The sequence below is a fragment of the Aptenodytes forsteri genome, unplaced genomic scaffold, assembly GCF_000699145.1.
Source record: "Aptenodytes forsteri isolate BGI_AS27 unplaced genomic scaffold, ASM69914v1 Scaffold18, whole genome shotgun sequence".
Taxonomy (NCBI): Eukaryota; Metazoa; Chordata; class Aves; order Sphenisciformes; family Spheniscidae; genus Aptenodytes; species Aptenodytes forsteri.
In genome coordinates, this window is record NW_008795135.1 from 1,094,924 (window position 1) to 1,114,205 (window position 19,282).

At 38.0% G+C, this 19,282-nt stretch overlaps 1 protein-coding gene across 1 annotated transcript in view; it reads right to left on the reverse strand.

Moving 5' to 3' along the window:
- Positions 1 to 19,282, reverse strand: part of CUNH8orf34 (chromosome unknown C8orf34 homolog) — a 138,687-nt gene that overhangs the window by 90,070 nt on the left and 29,335 nt on the right. The window contains exons 5-6 of the mRNA XM_019471842.1: positions 17,016 to 17,185; positions 11,813 to 11,979 (exon numbers count right to left, since the gene is read on the reverse strand). Coding sequence (XP_019327387.1) covers positions 11,813 to 11,979; positions 17,016 to 17,185 — 337 coding nt within the window. The remainder of the gene's footprint in view (positions 1 to 11,812; positions 11,980 to 17,015; positions 17,186 to 19,282) is intronic.

Consider the following 19,282-nt stretch of genomic DNA (forward strand, 5'->3'; position numbering starts at 1 on the left):
TAATTATATTATTTATTTAAATATATAAATAAATCTCTACTGCCACCCACCAAAACCCTGCTAAATTTATACTTCCCTGAGTGCCCTTACTGGCAGTAATTATCTTCTTGTGAGCAACTTATCTGTACATAAAATAAAGGACAATTTATTCAAAGGAAAGGACGCTCTAGCAATTCAGAAAAACATGACACTAATCAGCCACATATTAACATGAAAAATAACTTTAAGATCTGCTATGTTCAGATATAATTTTTTGCCTTCACATCCTCGCCTCCCAATATGAATTAAATTCACAAATGTCTCTTTGAATAAGCCCTCTCCCTATCTACTACTCTGATGAACGATCTCTCTCCTCAGTAGCTGAAAAAAGCCCCAAAGCTGAGGAATTCACTGAAGCAGGTCAAACACTAGCAGTAAGGGTTTATGATCCCTGAAATCAGGTAATCATACTACCTCTCGATCTGCTGCCACCTCCCTAAATTGTCCTGATAACTCTGCATCAATCCTATTCTCCCACCACAAAGACAGTGATTTCAGACTTGTGTACAACTGAGTAGCAAGGAAGCCTCACCAGAGCTCACGCAGTTCCACTGCTGCCTTCTGAATCTCCAAGTGAAGAAATCCTGTCATTTCTTACCAAAGTACGAGCTTGACAGTTGTAACTGTCTCTTTCTTTCATGCTTCCTTTCCCTGCACGCTCCAAAAAGAGAATGAGATTGCTCAGGAACTGGCAGCAGTTTAGCACACAGACTAGTCAATCAAGTGGGCCAAATCTCCCCAGCCAGCTTCTGAACTCCGACATTCATATTTTGAGCTTCAGTGTAAACTAAAGAATAAGTATATGCAGAGGTTACTGCAGATTACTAATACTGGAGAGTCAGTGGCATCACTAAAAACAGGTCTAGGCATGAAAGAAATTATATCCATTGCTGGATTTCTTTATATATTGCCACTGAAGGATTTCCCAGTAGTATGTCTAAACTAACCTAAGTGTCCTTAAAAAGTACGAAGTAGCTTGGACATCCATTTATCCAGCATCCTAGGGATATCCCATTCCTAGGGATGAGTACAAGAACAGGGCAAGTACGTAACGATACTTTACTAGCATAATCCCTCAGCCCCAGCTGATTCACAGCCAGGGACTTTCTGAAGCAGAGGTATTTTCTATATCTTGCAGCCCTTGATGTATTTTTCTTCCATTAACCTGTCCGGCTCATTTTCAGCATGTGTAAATTTCTGGCATCCACAACACTATTAGCAAATAAGTCCACAGATTAACTGTGCAGTACATGAAAATGTATGTCCTTTTATTTGTTTTGAACTTGTCTAGACAGTTTGAACTGAAGCCCCATGATTCTTATAAAGGAAAAATCAGTAATCAGTTGTACCTTGTTCACCCTAGCTCTAGTAACCTATTGTTCTAACTCCAGTAACCTACCATAGCAATGCTTGTTCATTTAGGCCCCAATTCAACACAGTAAAGCAAATGTTTACCTTCTACATATAAGGAACATGTGAGCTTTCTACCTACTACCAAACATTTTGTCTGACTGAGGTAGTTCACTAGTACAGATCTCATCTGATATTTTCCCAATAAAATACGCTTTTATTTGGAAAAAATAACAGAATACGCTATGGAATGTCTGGTCTTATTCAAAGAGCCACAAAGCATATAGCAAAGCAGGATATGTGATGCTAAAGACAATTGCTAGGAATGTAGAAGATGAGGGATGTTGAAGTCCTTACCTTGCCCTTCTCACATATGCAAATAAACACCTATTAGACCTATCATTTTTCCTATCCCAGCTCTTCTATTCTGTAAAAATAATGAATATTTATTGAAAAACCTTGGCCATTTTCAGCCACTAAAATTTCAAGAAAGGATCAGAATTATACAGCATACAGTCCTCAAATATACAGGTTCAGATTATACCACTTCAAATGATGGGAGACACCAAGGTACATGAAATATTGGTGTTGGATCAGACCTGAGGAGCAGCTAGCATAGTGTCCTGACTCAAAATAGCCAGCAGCATATAGACAGTAAGTAAAGATCCTCTCAGTCACCTGCAATTTCCAAATTTGGGACTGTGACAGAGAATGTACCAGTACCAACATATTTAGTAGAGTGGTGGTATTGATCTATCTTCTGTGAATTTATCTAGTTTTGTGTATTTACACTTGTAGCCTCCACAATTTTCTGTGGCAATGCATTCCACAAAACAACTATGCTGAACTCAAGAAAAGATACTTCCTTAAACTCCATAGCTTAAAATGTTATCTAAAATATGCCACCTGACTCAACCACAGCTCTTCACTATTTGCCCGACATCTGATGTGCTTGGCACATCCGGAGGTGGGCAGAGAAATAAGATCGGGGAACAGAGTTGGCTGTAACAATCGCTTTCTTGTCTTGCTTATAAATGGTGTTGGCGTGGGAGGAAGCTTCTTCCTATAGCTTCTCTAAGGGGACCTCTGTGTCTCCACAGCCATTAGACATCAAAACTGCAAGAATTTACAAGTGTAGAAGAGTACCAGTCTGATCCCATGATATTGGGATCAATATCACATGGTAACGAGTGATATATACCATGGTGCTGTGTCACCTTGCCTTCCTTTAGAAGAAATCCCAGGCATACAGGCCATAAAAAGGCTATGTTAGTACAGACATTTAGGTCTCTGATCTGGACAGTCAGGGGACTAGGATTACACGGTGTCCCGGCTCTGCTCTTTAGGTATCGGCTTAAAATAAGCTTTGGTTCCTTGAGTGATCTGTAACTAAATGACATTTTAGGCTCCTGCACATCATGATATTCAGTACACATCTATTTCTTGAAAATGAATCATTCTTTTGAAGCTTTTTATTAGCTCATGTAACTCATTTCAACTCAAGAGAATCTAGTATCTCTAACTATAATTGATTTTCTCTCTCCATTTTCCCTTTAGCAACATGAAGCACAATCAACTTCAGTTTCAACCCATTTTATGCTTATCAAACCAGAAATAACTACACAAGTATTGCAGTGACTAAATCAATTCATAATTCTAACCTTACAAACACCCTCTTAACCAAACTATAGAACTTACTAAGCTTACTGGAAGTTATTGTCAGTCTAAAAATTCTATGTAAACATCAAACACCTGTAGTAAAATTCAAGAGCAGGATTCCATTATTTTAAGACTTTAAACACAAAATCCCTGTTCTTTGAATAACCATTTAGAGCTTTGCTTAAACTCAGATCAACTAAAAGATTCTCACTGATGTTGTTGTCTTTTAGCATATGACCGCAAGATGAACTGAAATCAATGAACTCCATGAATGACATAAAACAGACCTGCGCATCTCTCTTGCTTCAGTGACTTTATATATCGGCAGAAAGAAAAAAATGCGGAATATGGTATTTGTTAAACTTTTACATAGGTGTTCAGTGACAAGTATAATGCACGAAAACGTTGCTTCAAAATTAGTAGTAGATTTCAAGTTTATGGCTTCTCTCTAGACAATAGCCCTGCAGATCAAGGAATCTGGTAAAAAATACTGTCGACAGTATCTGCAATAACATTGTAGTTAAAATTTCAGTGAAATGCCATAAAAAAATTAAAAAACACTTCTTGAGGTTATTCCTCACCTTAACTGTTTTGTAAAAATAATTACTCCAACTGATTTACCAATCCTGTCATTATTTGTGTACTACATTTGCATAAAAATGATCTGCATTTACTTTATTAATTGTTTGAGGCACAGCATGACAATTCATACATTGTATGAATATATGAAAAAAAAAGCTCAAGCAAAAAAGGTAAAGATTTAATGAGACTTACTAGAGTTAGAGCAAGGTAATCACTGTAGCCTGAAGATAAAAATACAAGTTACCCATAATTGCCCATTTTTGAAAGAGAAACTCCTTTTCACAACCTTGGTGGTTTCTTTGTTGATCTTTTTCCCCTATGCTTTCCATTAGACTTCAATACTTATTACACATTCTCAAGATCAGATCCTGCACATGGATCTCTCCAGGTAAACTCCACAGAACCAACTACAGTAAAGAAATAACAGAATATATGTGTTAAAAGGGAAGAGTGAGAGAAAAGAGAAGTTACTGCAAATACGACCTCTGGAAGGAAAGAATGTTTCTTTATGTAAGTCGATAGAAGTCCAACAGTTGTCTGAACAGTAACCATAATGCTCACTATTGAGCTCTACAGGTTTTACAGTCTTTACCACTTACGGTACACTTATGCAGTAGCATAAGAATCCCAGTCAGATACCATCACTTACAAACTGTACCATCTGTGACAACTATGGTCACTTCTCAGTGCTATGTTAAGGCCTTTCTGCACAACAAAGACTAATTAAGAAGCAAAGAACACAAGAGACACAGGGCAAATGTGAAAGACATTCTAGAGTCCACAATTATGGTCTAAAACACCCATGGGGAGAACATAATCAGCTGTAAGTGAAAGGCTATATAAAATTGGGGAACAGCTGCAAGAGATCTAACTGTACACCGATCAACCTGTCTTAGGAGGAGAGATAAAGGAGCCTTTATCTAAAAGAAATGAAAACTATGTCTCTGGAGATGCCAGAGAGAGTAGAGGAAACCTTCCATCATGTCAATACAACTTCTCAGTCTTCAAAAAGACAGTACTGACTTGGAAAAAAATATCTTTAAGGGATGTCCTGGGTCTGGCTGGGATGGAGTTAATTTTCTTCATAGCAGCCCACATGCTGCTGTGTTTTAGATTTGTGACTAAAACAGTGTTGATAACACACCGATCTTTTAGCTATTGCTGAATGGCGCTTGCACAGAGTCAAGGCTTTCTCTGTTTCTCACTCTGCCCCACAGTGGGTGGGCAAGAGGCTGGGAGGGGAGACAGCTGGGACAGCTGACCTGAATTGACCAAAGGGATATTCCAGGCCATGTAATGTCATCGTCAGCAACAAAAACTGGGGTGTGTTTTTTTCCAAAGTAGCTCTTGCTTGGGGACTGGCTAGGCATTGGTCTGCTTGTGGGAGGTGATAAATGATTGCTTTGGCATCACTTGTTCTAGGTTTTGGGGGTTTCTTTCGTTCTTTTTTTTCCTTTCTTTCTTCTTCCTCTTCCTTTCAGTTATTAAACTATCTTTATCTCAACCCATGAGTTTTCTTGCTTTTGCTCTTCCTATTCTCTCCTGCCCACCACTGTGGGGCAGTGAATGAGTGAGGGGCTCTGTGGTACCTAGCTGCTTGCTGGGGTCAACCCAAAGAGGGAAAAAACATCTTTTGGAACTTTCGCCTTCAACTGTTCATTGTGTATCCAAATTCTAAATCTTTCAGGAGTTTCAAAGTACCTGGTAATCAAGATTATCAGAAATTGTATACCATACAGATAGAAGAAGATTGAAGATAAATGGAAGATAAGTGGAAGACTGAATATCAGACCTTTTAGAAATTGTGATAACAGTAAATTACATTTATTGGTATTTTTCCTATAATCATATAGGTCTATTCAAATTGGGATGAACTATATCTTCCACATCAGACTAAAGAAAAAGCCACTGAATGTCAAATACCTATCACTTAGAAAGTCAATTACATCTCACAAAAGTAAAGCTTAAGATATTTCATTCATACTAGCCATATCATTCACAGAACAGTAACATGATGACCGTTTATATGCGAAGCCTGGTCTATATAATACAATCCTTCTTTTGCTCCAGTAATAACCATTGAGGAGCACAAAAGTATGTAAATGCTTTACACACTTTGGGAGGTAATGGAAGTAAAAAAAGCAATAAACCAGTGCATTTTTTTTTTCTTTCTCTTTTAGATACAGAGCATGCCTCCTCTTTCCAGCTGTTGAAATTTGAAGGAAACAGAAAACTTCATATGAATAGCTTCATAAAAGCTATGACCACCACTCTGTAAGACATTAGAAATGGAAGCATGTAGATCTATGGCAATTTCCAAAAAAGCTGCAGCTAAGTATTTATCTACACTGTAACTTCTTTCAGAAATTTCACTAGGAGGGCAGTAGTGATGCAGATAGTCGTCATGCATACAAAGACATTTCACTTGACTTTTGAAGACATACTATAAGATGAACAACTTTTTTTTTTTTTTAAGAGAAAAATAATGCTGGATCATACCTTGCTAAATATTTTCTTGGAATCTGAGAACATCAATGTTTATTATTGCATTGAGTGTAAAGAATCAGCATTCAGTGATAAGAACATGAGACAAATAACACTGCCATTATCACTTTCCCGTGACTTGGGCTAAAGCAATGATCGCTATCTCTGACTAGAAAGAAAACTTATCTTCTTCCAGTGGCATGAAAATACTGTGCTACACTGACTTTCCTGCTTGCTGGTGATTCAAACCTGAGGACCACCGTACAAGAGGAGTTCATGATCCACGCAACAATTGACCTGAGCCGGCACAGGTCTGTGCTGTGCTATGCTGTGCTGCACAAATCACTTGGCCGCAGGATAAAGTTAGCCTGCTAATCATAAGGGAGAAGACTTTAGGCAGCTCCCACTTGGCATTTGGCAATTACACCACCTGCATGGTCTTATCTTAAAAGTGAACCACCATGTTGTCATGTGAACATCTTTTTGCTTGACAGTAGAAATGCTGAATGAAATTCTTTACTTACAAGAAAAACTAAACTAAATTATTTACTTCTAAGAGCTTGAAGGACTGTAATGCTGGTGAACCTTAGCACGGCAGGATCTGTGCAGCGTACCGTGCCATGACTAGAGGTCTGTCCAATGTTGCGCAAGTTAGGGTTCCCAGCATCTGAAGGTATGTAAGATTATCTATGCTATCCCCTTTTTCCACCTCAAAAAGGTATTTAAATCCACACCTTATGGAGTCTGAGTGCCCTTCTAATGGAGATCTGTAACACACACTTGCACCAGTGCATTACATCTGCCACTGAAAATTTTGCAATGTATAGTACAGCCAGTCTCTGCATGCAGAAGAGGCCTACTGTCTCCCAGCGGTGTCAGCTTCTGTGCATGCACTACACGGCAGATGCTCACTGGTAATGTTGCCGATTTCCCAATAGCTTCCAAAAAAGAAGAGTCAGCAAAAGGGGACATGATGAGCAATTCACACAGCTTTCTCCCACACAATCATTCTACTTAAACCCCAACAAAACAGGCTGCAGGCCAGAAAACTGTTCTGAAGATGTAGTACAACTCACATACCATCTTTCCCAGGGCCTTGTGGCCTCTCTTCTGGGAAATGATGTATTCTAGTCGCATAATGGAGGAGAAGTTTTTGTCCAGCTGGGAGATACAACAAAAAAGAACAGCCTGCTGCTAATATTAGAATAATTTATCAGGTCTAGAGTCTGTTTCCTGCATGTTGCCAAAGACCTCTAGGAAACAGGGAAATCAGGAATGTTTGTTGAACCAGAGGAAATGCACTGAAAGCACTGCAGATTGGACACCCTTTCATTAAAGCACTCAGAGACTTATCAGAAGAGCAGTATAGACTATATAAGGGGTAGACTACCAGACATCGAGTTATTGTCTCATCCTACAGGCAAAGGCAATCTCCACTAAATTCTGTTTATTTCCTCTTGTTATAAAATGTAAATATATCACCATCCAATCTTTCAGGGGTGTTACAATGATTAAGTAATTAACATTTGGAAAGCTCTTGAGGAAAAAAGAAATTCTAGAGGTTAGAAGAAAAGTTATTAAAGTAAACAGAAATCAGGTATTTCCTGATAGCAATAGTTAAAAAATATACTACTACTTAAAGAGCATTTCTATCTTTAAAGATTCTGGTTTGTTACTGCATAGCAAGAATTACACGTAATAAACATGAGGCAGACAATCACTGAACTTTCACTTAAGATTTCTACACTGAGCAAAAAAACCACTATCACTGTGAAGCCAGCTCTGAAGAAAAGAAGAGATGGTTTTACAAGTCCTGATGCTGCAAACACTTAAGTTTAGCTCAGATATATGATTATTTGCATTGAAATCATGGAGGCTTTTCAGAATCATACAGACTGGCATATGCGTCAACATACCTGTAGGAAACGGACTTCAGTTATCACCACTTTTCACTTCAGCCACACCTGTGTGAGCTTCCTGGGTACACTCATCTTTGGAGTGGTGCTTCATAGTTAACTATTGTGTAGCATGTATTAACATATGGTAACATTTTTAATATTGTGAGCATGCATAAAGATTGGACGACAACAAGAAGAGGTGATTGAGCATTATGACTACTTATCAATATTGTGTAAAACAATACAGAATTTCTTTTTCATCTTCCTTATAAAAAGCTCAAGAATGTATATTTAAGTTCAAGTGTGCTACAAAAAATCTTATGCTTTTACCATGTGTATGTTTATGCATAGCAATATGTTTAAACAATTATATTCTTACACTTAATCAAAAAATTGATTTTTTAAAACCAAATGAGTCATTCTTTAGTGACTGTTCAATCAATATTCCCGTCAATTTCAGGGAAAATACAGTTCAGTCCTCTCCAATGGACATCAGTGAGATACTGAAGGAATAACATGATTTTTAAAGTCTCAGTGGACTTCAGCCATTTGCGAAAGACAGCTTAAGCCCAAATGTCATGGAATTCCAAAAGGACTGCAGAGTTTCACAAAAAACTACTTCAGCACCCGATTAGATTTACAAAACACAATGCTTGACATTACGACGTATGCAAAATGAGCCGCTTGATATCATTTTCAGTCACAGACCTCAATTGCACTACCCTTTTACGTTTACAAATACATGTGATTTTACAGTTACAGTTCTCAGCTTTTAAAAGTCAGGAAGATCCCTTCCACTGTGATGTTATCTGCCAGTAATCCATTTCAGCCACCTGCGTAACTGAACACACTTAGAAAGTTACCAGTGTGTTAACAGCCCTCCTATGCACCTTATGTTATACATAAAGAGTGATAAGTGAAATCAGAATGTAGCCCCATAATATTCTTTTTTATCTTTGCGCATATATTTCTTTTGAAATGGATTCTTCAGAAGTATAACAGCTTAATTGTTTCTTCTATTTGGAATGTTTCATTCTAGCTAAACCTTCATTGACAATTCTGACGTGAGTACTAGGAGGTTTTTTTTTAAAAGAAAATATACCAACAGTCAGTTTCATGCTTTTAATACCTAAACAAATCAATCAAACTCTGAAAAAGATTCTCTTGAACACACATAAAGATGGAAGTTTGTGTTCTGCAAGAACCTGCATTATAAGTAGGGTACGCAGTAAAATCATCTGCTATGAATAGTAGAATTTGTTTTCCCAGAATCCAGACTTAGGAGCGTGAGGTTTTGTAATTTTTTTAAGAAAGGGCTGAATAAGCAACGAATACTGAACTCTAAAGGGAACAAGTCAAGTAGCTATATGCAACAATGCCCTGCAATTCAGTGATGGCAGAAAGCCATGATTTGAAATTAGTTATACTGCATATAAGCAGTGTAAAAAGCATCAAAGCAGTTAATGGATTAATGCAGTACATAATAAAAAAAAAAAATCAATCCCAGTATCATACAGTTACTGATCTGGAAAATATAGCAATGAAAAATACCTATGTTTGCCAATAGAAACTTAAGTTCTTTACGTTACCTTCAAAAAAAACCAAAACACCCTTCCTATGTAACACTTCCTCATATCCTCAAGTTTTGAGCAGTTCTGCAGGATGTAACCTAACCACTGTATCAGATATAAACCACATACTGTCAGCAAATTGCAAAATGAGAATTAAAATAAAAGCCAGTCTTTCAGAAGCACAGCACTTTCAACACGAAGATGTGCATACTGAACTTTCTATCAGTGGTAGTAACTGTAACATGGCTATATTATAATCACTATAACCATGGCTATTCATCAAATATGCCATGATTTTGCTTCAGAATCTCAGAATCGCTTATATAATGCTCTACCCGAACCAGAGGTCCTGTTTGTGACCTCTCCTAGTTTTAAGTTGATTCTGCATAAACTTTGCCAGTTTTGATGAAATGCATGATAGAAAAATGTTCCAGGTTTTGCACAGCACAAAACTAGAATGGATTCTTACAATGGAGTCCTTATTAAAAAAAACAAAACATTTGTTTGTACACAGATAATATTCTGCCCAAACATCAAGACACTAGAAAATAAAATTTCCTTTATACTGTCTTTCTGGTTCTGGATACCTTGAGGGATTCAAATGTCTAGAAGGAAAGACCTACACACCTATTGGATATCTTTTCCTCACTATCTCCACAGAAGTTAACAAAAGATTCTATTCTGTATGTGATACATAATGAGGCCAATAAAATCACACACGCACTCTCACACACACACACTTACCTACTGTACCTTCCAGATGCCACAGAATACTACCTTAGGAGTCCTGTGGTTTATGCCAGTACAAGACACCCATTCAGCTTGTTTTTTATGTCACACTGATAAAGTTGGAAAGATCTGTAAATTGCAGGAGGAAATAAGGAGATAACGCAGCTACAGACTAATTATGGCCTTCACTGGAATCCATGGATTAGTTCTGGAAATACCAACTGATTCCATGAAGACTGCAAGCCCACAGTCACAAACAGTGTGACTTCCTTCAAACACAAAGAACTAATTGACCCACTGTGACACCTGAGTGACCCAGGTGTCATTATCTCTTCTTTTCCGTAAAAACAAATGCATGCATCAAACTTAAAACTACTGTAAGAAAGAAAGTATGTATTAATTCACAATTATTTAAGCATAACAAAAAACTATTTTTTACCATGAGCATGGTCAAGCACTGGAACAGGTTGCCCAGAGACATCGTAGAGTCTCCATCTTTGGAGAAAGTCAAAACCCAACTGAACAATGTTCAGAGCAACCTGCTCTAGCTGATTGTTTTGAGCAAGGGGTTGGACTAGACATCTCCAGCAGTCCCCTCCAACCCCAACTATTCTGTGATTCTATGAAGACTGTAGTAAGGAAGCAACAGAAATATAACAGAAACAGAGAGAGCACCATGTGTTTTTCTGATTTTTAGATTAAGGTCCAACCTGAAACAAATAATTTGTGATAGAATTCATAAATGTAAGAATGCTGAGCTATCCTGAGATTGTGTATTTCCTGTGCTTTGATCCCACATAAGATTCTATACAGCAAAAACTGGGGAAAAAAAAATATTGAAATCCATGACTACCTTTTAAGCATCTTACATTGAAGCTTTTAAAAACGGCAGAAAAGAGATTGTCAATTAACTTTCTTCAACAATTTCCCTCCTTTCACAACTAGTAATTCTAGGAAAGGGAGAAAGCAGTGAGCATAGAGCCTTCTAGAGTGCAATTTAACAATACAGTCTACTGGAAAATTACAATCAAATCCTCTGGAGAGGTTACAAATTCACATTGCGTAAGCTATTTGTAGCTAGTAAGTTTCAAATAAAACCCACTGAAGTTAGAACTGTGATACAGCTAAGAAAAAGAAGAACCAGATGAAAGCCAGTGAAGCTGATTCTGCTCCTTGTACATAAATACATTCTCCAAGTAGAACCTGCAAGTGATTTATGTAGGAAATCAAATTAATTACTTTAAGCACCTGAAGCGTTTGATATTTCATGGGATTTTGATGCAGCTAGCAGTTTATTCACATACATATACAGTCCTCATTACATTCACTCCTGAAAGTTGCAAGTTAAACCCTATGAACCTTCACACAGCTGCTGGATACTTTAGCTTCAAACATAGGGAACAGATTCAAACTAATCTATGTTTGGTCGGGTATTACACTTTTTAGATTAATCTATAATAAAAAAAGTATCAGCAAATACACATAATTTTTTGAAGTTACCCAGCAGTTCCATTGCATCATCTTCATTGTCAATATCTTCTTCAGTTACAGATGGAGCTGTGCTTTGAGCAGAATCAAAGGAGTCCTGAGAAAGCATGGCAGCCAGCAGTTTCTTATGTTGCTGCTGTTGTTGTTTTAGTCCTTTGGTCTTTGGCTCCATTTTTAAGCTGAGAGAGAGGAAAGCACAACTTTCTCTTACTGATGCTCTCTACAAAATACATCACACATTTGTCAAATTACTGTAGCCCATGATGTCCTCCAGATCTGAAGATTAATGCCATCAGATCACACATAAACCGGCTGGGTTATCACTCATTCCCTGATCATTGGATGTTATAAGTCAGTTTGTGTTTTCAGTTCCTATCTAGAGTTTTGATTGAATGATGATGGGAAATTTCCCATTGCCTTTACGGGCATTAATCAAGTCTAAATAAGTCACATATACAGAACAACAGGATGTCAATTACTAATCATTATTGCTAAGGCATTGATCTCACAGCAGCAAAGCTGAGAACAAAGAACTGTTCCCTTGAGTGGTTATGTTATCACGACCCCACAGGATTAAGGACTACATAGTTATAACAATTCTGTTTGTTATAACTATGTTATAACATAGTTTGTTGATTCATGTCCCTAACCTAAGTAACAGACAACTGGAACTGCACAGAAGTTAGCAGAAGGGTCTAAGGCAGGACTTGCTACAGTTAGCAATTTCTGATTCCTTACAGTATCAAGACAAAGACAACGGGACAGAAGTTTGGTGCCCCACATGAGGGTATCAGCAACACCTCAGACTGTCTTACAGCCTGTTGCAGGAAGGCAGATCTGTTGCAAACGTATGAAATTTAGTATAATCAATGATAGTTCATTTCCCACTGCAAAGATGAACACTACTAAGACAAAGTGGACCTTGGAGATGAAGAACGGGCTTTGAGTTTAGGACATCAGGTTATGGAAGGGGCCTCTGTAACCTCTAGTTCATTTCGGGCTCTAAGAAACAAGAGCATCATATTAAAAATCACCCAGATTCCCCACTGTGTACATATATTATCCCTTGAGGAAGTTTCCCAAGAGCCTTGCTTCTTCTCAAAATTTCTCCAGGAAATTTTTCATGTAGAAAAGTACTAACAACGACTTGGAAATGAGTTTAATCCTATTTTCACGGTGTTCAAATTTCTGAAAGATTAGCTCAGTACCAGCAGGATTGCCATCAGCACTTTTATATGGTCCCTTATCACATATTAATACCTTACCTCGCTCTCTTACAGCAGCAACAGATAGCAGTACAAAACCAGTGACAAATACAGTCTTTCCTCTGTAGCAATCCAGAACATGAATGGCAAGAAGGTGACCCTTCATCAGTTTGACAAGACATCACTAATACAGCTACCTCAGACTGGCTACACTATCTTTCCCAGTCAAAACAGTACTGAAACCTGTCCTTTCAGTTGCTCAAAATTAATTCCCCCTCTTTTTTTAAGTAACTGGGCCCGGCTTTCAGATATACAACATGTGTGCTTCCGTTGCTCATCATCACAGGAATGTATGTTCTTAAGGAGGAAATAGTGATTCTTTCCCACTGTCCACTGCTGAATGCAGCAAAAAGTGAGGTTCGTGGTTGCAAAGACAGAAAAAGCAGACAACTCACAGATTCCCAAATACCATGTACTATGATCTGTTTTATGCTGAAAAGACCAATATTGAAAATGGGCGTGTTATCAACAGACCAGTGGTCCGTAGGAATATGCTGTTCTCTGCAGCCTATTCAGTCCTCTATAGGATGCTATGAATGTGTAAGGACCCAGGGCTTCCCCTTCCACCGAACAGGAAAAAAAACTTGTATGCTAAGGTCTGTGAAAACAACACAGAGGGAGTCAAATGATACTGATGGCAATTACTCTACCAGTGATCTGTCAATGACTAATCCTCTGGATATTTATACAGTATTTCATTTATGTAGCATTTCCTTATGTTTAGTGATAGGTAAAAGAAAACATATTACCTGGAAATAATGGGACAATTACAGTTTTCACTTTCCTGTTCTTATGCTGTAACTGAAGATTAGGATTAGTTTTGAGAGTTTGCTGGCTTATCACATAAATCCTGATAATTAGTGATCAATAAACTATCACTTTTTAATAAAAGTGTTGCTAAATCAAATTTGACAAGCTATAACTGAAAACATTTAATATGAATTTCAAATTGCTCCCTCTTTCAGTTGCCAGGTAGAAATGCAACTGAATTATTTTAGGTTACATTAACTATGAAGTAGATGAATGAAATACAGATGAGGTAGCCAAAAATTCTTTACAACTGATAAAAAATTCATTCTTTTAAGAGTTTCATTTAATCTCATAAAACCCATACTATTCCCACTACTTTTGGATGTACTAGGTATACGCTACATTAAAACTAAATTAGTATTACCTATTACTTGTCTCATGCACTTGGTGTATAGCCAATTCCAAATTCTTCTAACAGTACTTTAATTCCCAGTGACACTGAATCAGACCTTGAAGAAACCACCTGTTATTAGTGAACTTTTATTAAACATTCAGATTAACCTTGATCAATACAGATCTTTTAAACTTCCATATATAGGTGGCATCAATTTTAGTATCACCCCTATCTTGAAGTTCTGCAATTTATGATTATTTTGCAAGACTGCAAACAGGCTTTTTATAAATGCCTTACAAAAGCTGATGAAATGCTAATGAAGCAAAGAATTATCCCAGACATAAAATCAGTCATCCAAATGTAAACCCATATGCTGCATGTAATTTAGTAGTTATTCACTTCCACTGAAAATCTGTATTCCCACTTAACGATACATATTTTTCAACAGGTCTTCAGCACTTACTGCACCTAAAAACCAGAGATATCAGTGTCCCATGAGTCTTTCCTGGCATCAAGTACCCCATATTCTCCTTATTTCATTCGCCAGGCAACGTGAATTCGTCATGATACTCAACAAGACTTCGCAAATACTATTCTCAAAGCCATTAATCACATTTTTTAATTATAGCATTAGCTGTGAGGTTTCTCACAGCTTGTACCACCCTCTACAAAGAGAAAAATATGCTGCTTTGAATCATCTTTGTTACTCAGAACTAAACCTCTTTGCTCCCGTCTAGAGATCAGGGATGCTTATTTCTGCTCCTTCCTATTGAGAGAAGGGATACAATATCCTCAATTTGCTCTGCAACATGGAACGGATCTTTATTCAGTGTCTTTATTGGACTGCTGAATAAGGAAAAAGAAACCCAGGCCCTCACAATCAATCTGCAGTGGCAGTTGCTGACTCCATTACTTTCCCAGGAACTGCACTGGAGAGACCCAGTGTCTGAGTTCTGTTGGTTCCAGTCCAACGTCTGGCTGAGGGATCATTACTACATGCTGCTACTTCTTTGAAATAGTAGTACTTGCAGCTTCCCCCACAATAAGCTAATTAAAAGAAGAAAGAAGTGCTCATGGATAACAAACATTCCCAACATGTGAGGAAAGTTAATGAATACAGCCTGTAAGAGTACAGCAAGTGACAGACTGGTTTCCCTGTGACAGGGAGGTGAATTCCGATGTAGAAGGCACATGGAGGACATAGTGAAGGAATATTCACAGTTCAAACTGGGAGATGAGAGGCTGGAGAGCAGTCCCACGGAAAGAGATCTGGGGGTTTGGGTTAATGGCAAGTTGAATATGAGTTAACAGAGTGCCGTGGCAGCCAAAAGGGCCAGCCATGTCCTGGGGTGCACCAAGCACAGCATAGCCAGCCAGTCGAGGGAGGTGATTGTCTCACTCTACGCTGCAGTGGTGCAACCTCACCTCAAGTATTGCATGCAGTTCTAGGTCCCTCAATATAAGGACATCCAGCTATTAGAGTATGTCCAGAGGAGGGCAACCAAGATGGTGAAAGGTCTCGAGGGCAAGACTTATGAGGAGTGGCTGAGGTCACTTGGCTTGTTCAGCTTGGAGAATAGAAGGCTGAGGAGTGACCTTATTGCAGTCTACAGTTTCCTCAAGTGGGGCAGCTGAGGGGGAGGTGCTGATCTCCTCTCTTGGAAATGGAATGAAGCTGCATCAGGGGAAGTTCAGATTGGACATTAGGAAGATTCTTCACTGAGAGGGTGGTCGGCCACTGGAACAGGCTCCCCAGGGAAGTGGTCATGGCACCAAGCCTGTCAGAGTTTAAGGAGCGTCTGGACGATGCTCTTAGGCATATGGTTTAGTTTTAGGTAGTCCTGCAAGGAGCAGGGAGTTGAACTCGATGATCCTTATGGGTCCCTTCCAACTTGAGTTACTCTATGATTCTGTGACAATACCTTAGACCTTTTCAAAGGGAAAGCAAAGAGTTTCTGCCTTCTTAAAAGAGGAAGAAAAAGGTGTTTGCTTCAGTCAGAGTACTAGTTATAACCAAGGAGAAAGGCTACAGGGCTGAGGGAGAACCGTAGATGTTTAAGGCAATTAACAGAGGCAGTGCACAAGCTTTACACTTTAAAAAAAAAAAAAAAAAGCATGATTCCCTTTTAAAGAAAGTCTGTAAATACTTCACTTTCTGTGATAAACAGGTATCTTTAAATCACGGAAAATGGACTCCTTGGAAAAATGATAATCTCTTCCATGTAGCTGAAGCACATTAACAAACAAACATACTCCTCCACCCTCACTCAAGGGCAATAAATCATCAGAAGTTATTTACTGCAGAGAATACAATTTTCTCTTTGAGAAAGAATTGTTATTAACACCAGGATGCTAAGTATAAGAACTGAAGATGAATTTAGAAAGTCCTGTTAAAAATAACATAGATACTGTTTCCCTTGTCTATCTTTCCTTTAAATGAGAAAATCAGATTTATCACTAAAGTGTCAAGAAGATTAACAAACAGCTACTACCAAATGCTGAAAGACAGAAGGGTTTGAAGTATCTGAATGAAGCTATACATCACAAAATTATTACACAATAGGCCCCAATCTTGTCAACATACATATAGCTTTATACATGGGATTGCAAATGAGTATAAAGTTAATCATATATAAAAGCATGAGAAGAAACCAGTCACATATTAATAGCTTCCATTTATTCTGCATGCTGCCACACTATGGCGTGGGAATTTAAATGCCCTGCACTCTGCTCTCAGAAACGGGGCGTTACAAAGACAGATCCACTTCACAAATTATAAAATTTCTAGGCAGAACCAAAATCCCACCTTCCTCCAGGACTGCTGCTATCCTCGCTGTCCCACTGCTCATTTTTATTTCTTGGTATTGGTGGCTGCAGCATCTCAGCAGCCAGGGGGTCAGCATCATTCTCTTCACGACCAATCCATTCTCCAATCACACGAGGTCTGAGAATCGGGGTGTTAAAACCTGTTGTGTCCTGAAGAGAAATAAAAAAACCCAGAAACACTGCACTGCTTGTTCTCAACTACACATGTAAATAGGAAAGGAAAAGAAGAAATAGGAAATAACACTATTCATTAAAAAAGTACAAAAACAATACAGTACAGTACATTATCATTTCAGAGAGCTACAAAATACCCAGAAACAATCATGGACTAATGAAAAGATTCCCATTAACAAAATTCTAAGAGAGATTTGCCCACCCTGATGCCTCAAATCTCTCCTTTTTCTTACTTTTCAATAGCAACTGTAGAAATCTGGAGTATCGTCTTGAAAAATTATAATTTTTTTTAATAAACGCACAACTCAAAACCAGCACTGTGTCAGTTCTGCTAAGCAACAGATGAGGTCACTTGTATAATGAACACCCCAACCAAAAGACTGTTGTAGATTAATAGCATCACTCTTATTTGCATTATGAATTAATGCAAAACTAATAAATACATCTGCATTTGGCATTTTAAAAATAACCCTGCTGGAAATTACATAATGTATCTTTCAATTCTGAAAATGGTATTAACATTTTAATAAAACACATTTCTGAAACTAGTACTCATATTTTTAACCACCTACTGGAAGAAGATAGCTGGAGAGGATTACAAGAAGCAAGCAAAATCCAACTGGAACATTCAAAACAATAGCGATGATTTGCATCATTATATTAGGAATTTAGATTAAGGAAACAAATTGTCCTTAAAAATTGTATGAAAAAGCTGTTCTGAAGTGGTATCTCTGTTCTCAATGTTACTAGAACAGTTGTAGATAAAGGGTCATGTACGACAGTATAATCAAACTAAAAAACAAGCATGTATGCAAAAAAACAGACATCAAATGATGGGATAGGAATATTTATTTTGCTTTAATTAAACTCTCTTCTAGGCTAGCAAAGACATTTCAAATACAATGTTCCTAATTAGGAGACATATATTCTATTCCTACCCTTTAACAAGAGAAAATTTTAGGAAAACAAATCCTTGGCTGTTACCTAGCTCAGTGTCATAAAGCTAGCAAAGACATTTCAAATACAATGTTCCTAATTAGGAGACATATATTCTATTCCTACCCTTTAACAAGAGAAAATTTTAGGAAAACAAATCCTTGGCTGTTACCTAGCTCAGTGTCTCAATAAATATTCCTGCCATAAAACAATGCTTTCCAAACAAAGAGCATCTGGAAAAAGTACTGCACAGTCATTACTTAGCCTAGCAACCATATTTTCTCATCTTCCTAAATACAAACCATTTTTAAAGTCTCTTCCTAATTGACACAGATATGGTAAAAGCACAGTTTGAAGTAGAGGCCTCTGCTGAAATGAAACAAACGAACAAAAAAAGTCTGCAAACTGCTTTCATATGAATATATTTACCCTGCTCCGGCTAGACGCTGTAATTCTGCTCAGCAGAACCCCAAGAGCTTCCATTTTGACAGAGCCAAATATGACCCAGGCCTTGGATTAGACTCATTCCCCCTTGTTCTTTTGTTCTGCTTTCTGCAATGTGCCTGTGAGTGCATTACCACACTCCACCCTCCATACATCTGTCCAGAGTTCTCCATCACTTGACTAATTCACTTTTTACACAATGTCTGTTTTCTGTAAGGTTGACATGACACAGTAGGACCACTGAAAATGGAATGCAGCCAATACAGAAGAGAGAAATCTGAGGAAAACACCACAGCTTCAGAGGTTTTAGAATACCTAACCACTGGTGTCTTTCTTCTAAGTACTTACAAATACACATTTTGTGCATCTGTCTGGTGCTGTGTTATAGTCAGGTAATGCAAACTAGATGGCAGTGGCCTCTGGTCACTTGACAGGCGTAACCTGTCACAGGTGTGACTACCATCATATGCCTATGAGCTAGGAAAAAAGATTACTCCACTGCCCACAATGCCTTCATTACACAAGGTGCCTACAGTAGTTTAAGTAAGAACCATTTGGTCCCTTCTGAGGTTTATTCCTGCTACTCTAGCCATTTTCTCCCTTCCCTTTCTCCCTAGGATAATTTCTAATATTTAAAAAAGGGTAGTGGAGGTAGTTAAATTTGCAACAACTTGCAGTGTCAATCTTGCTAAA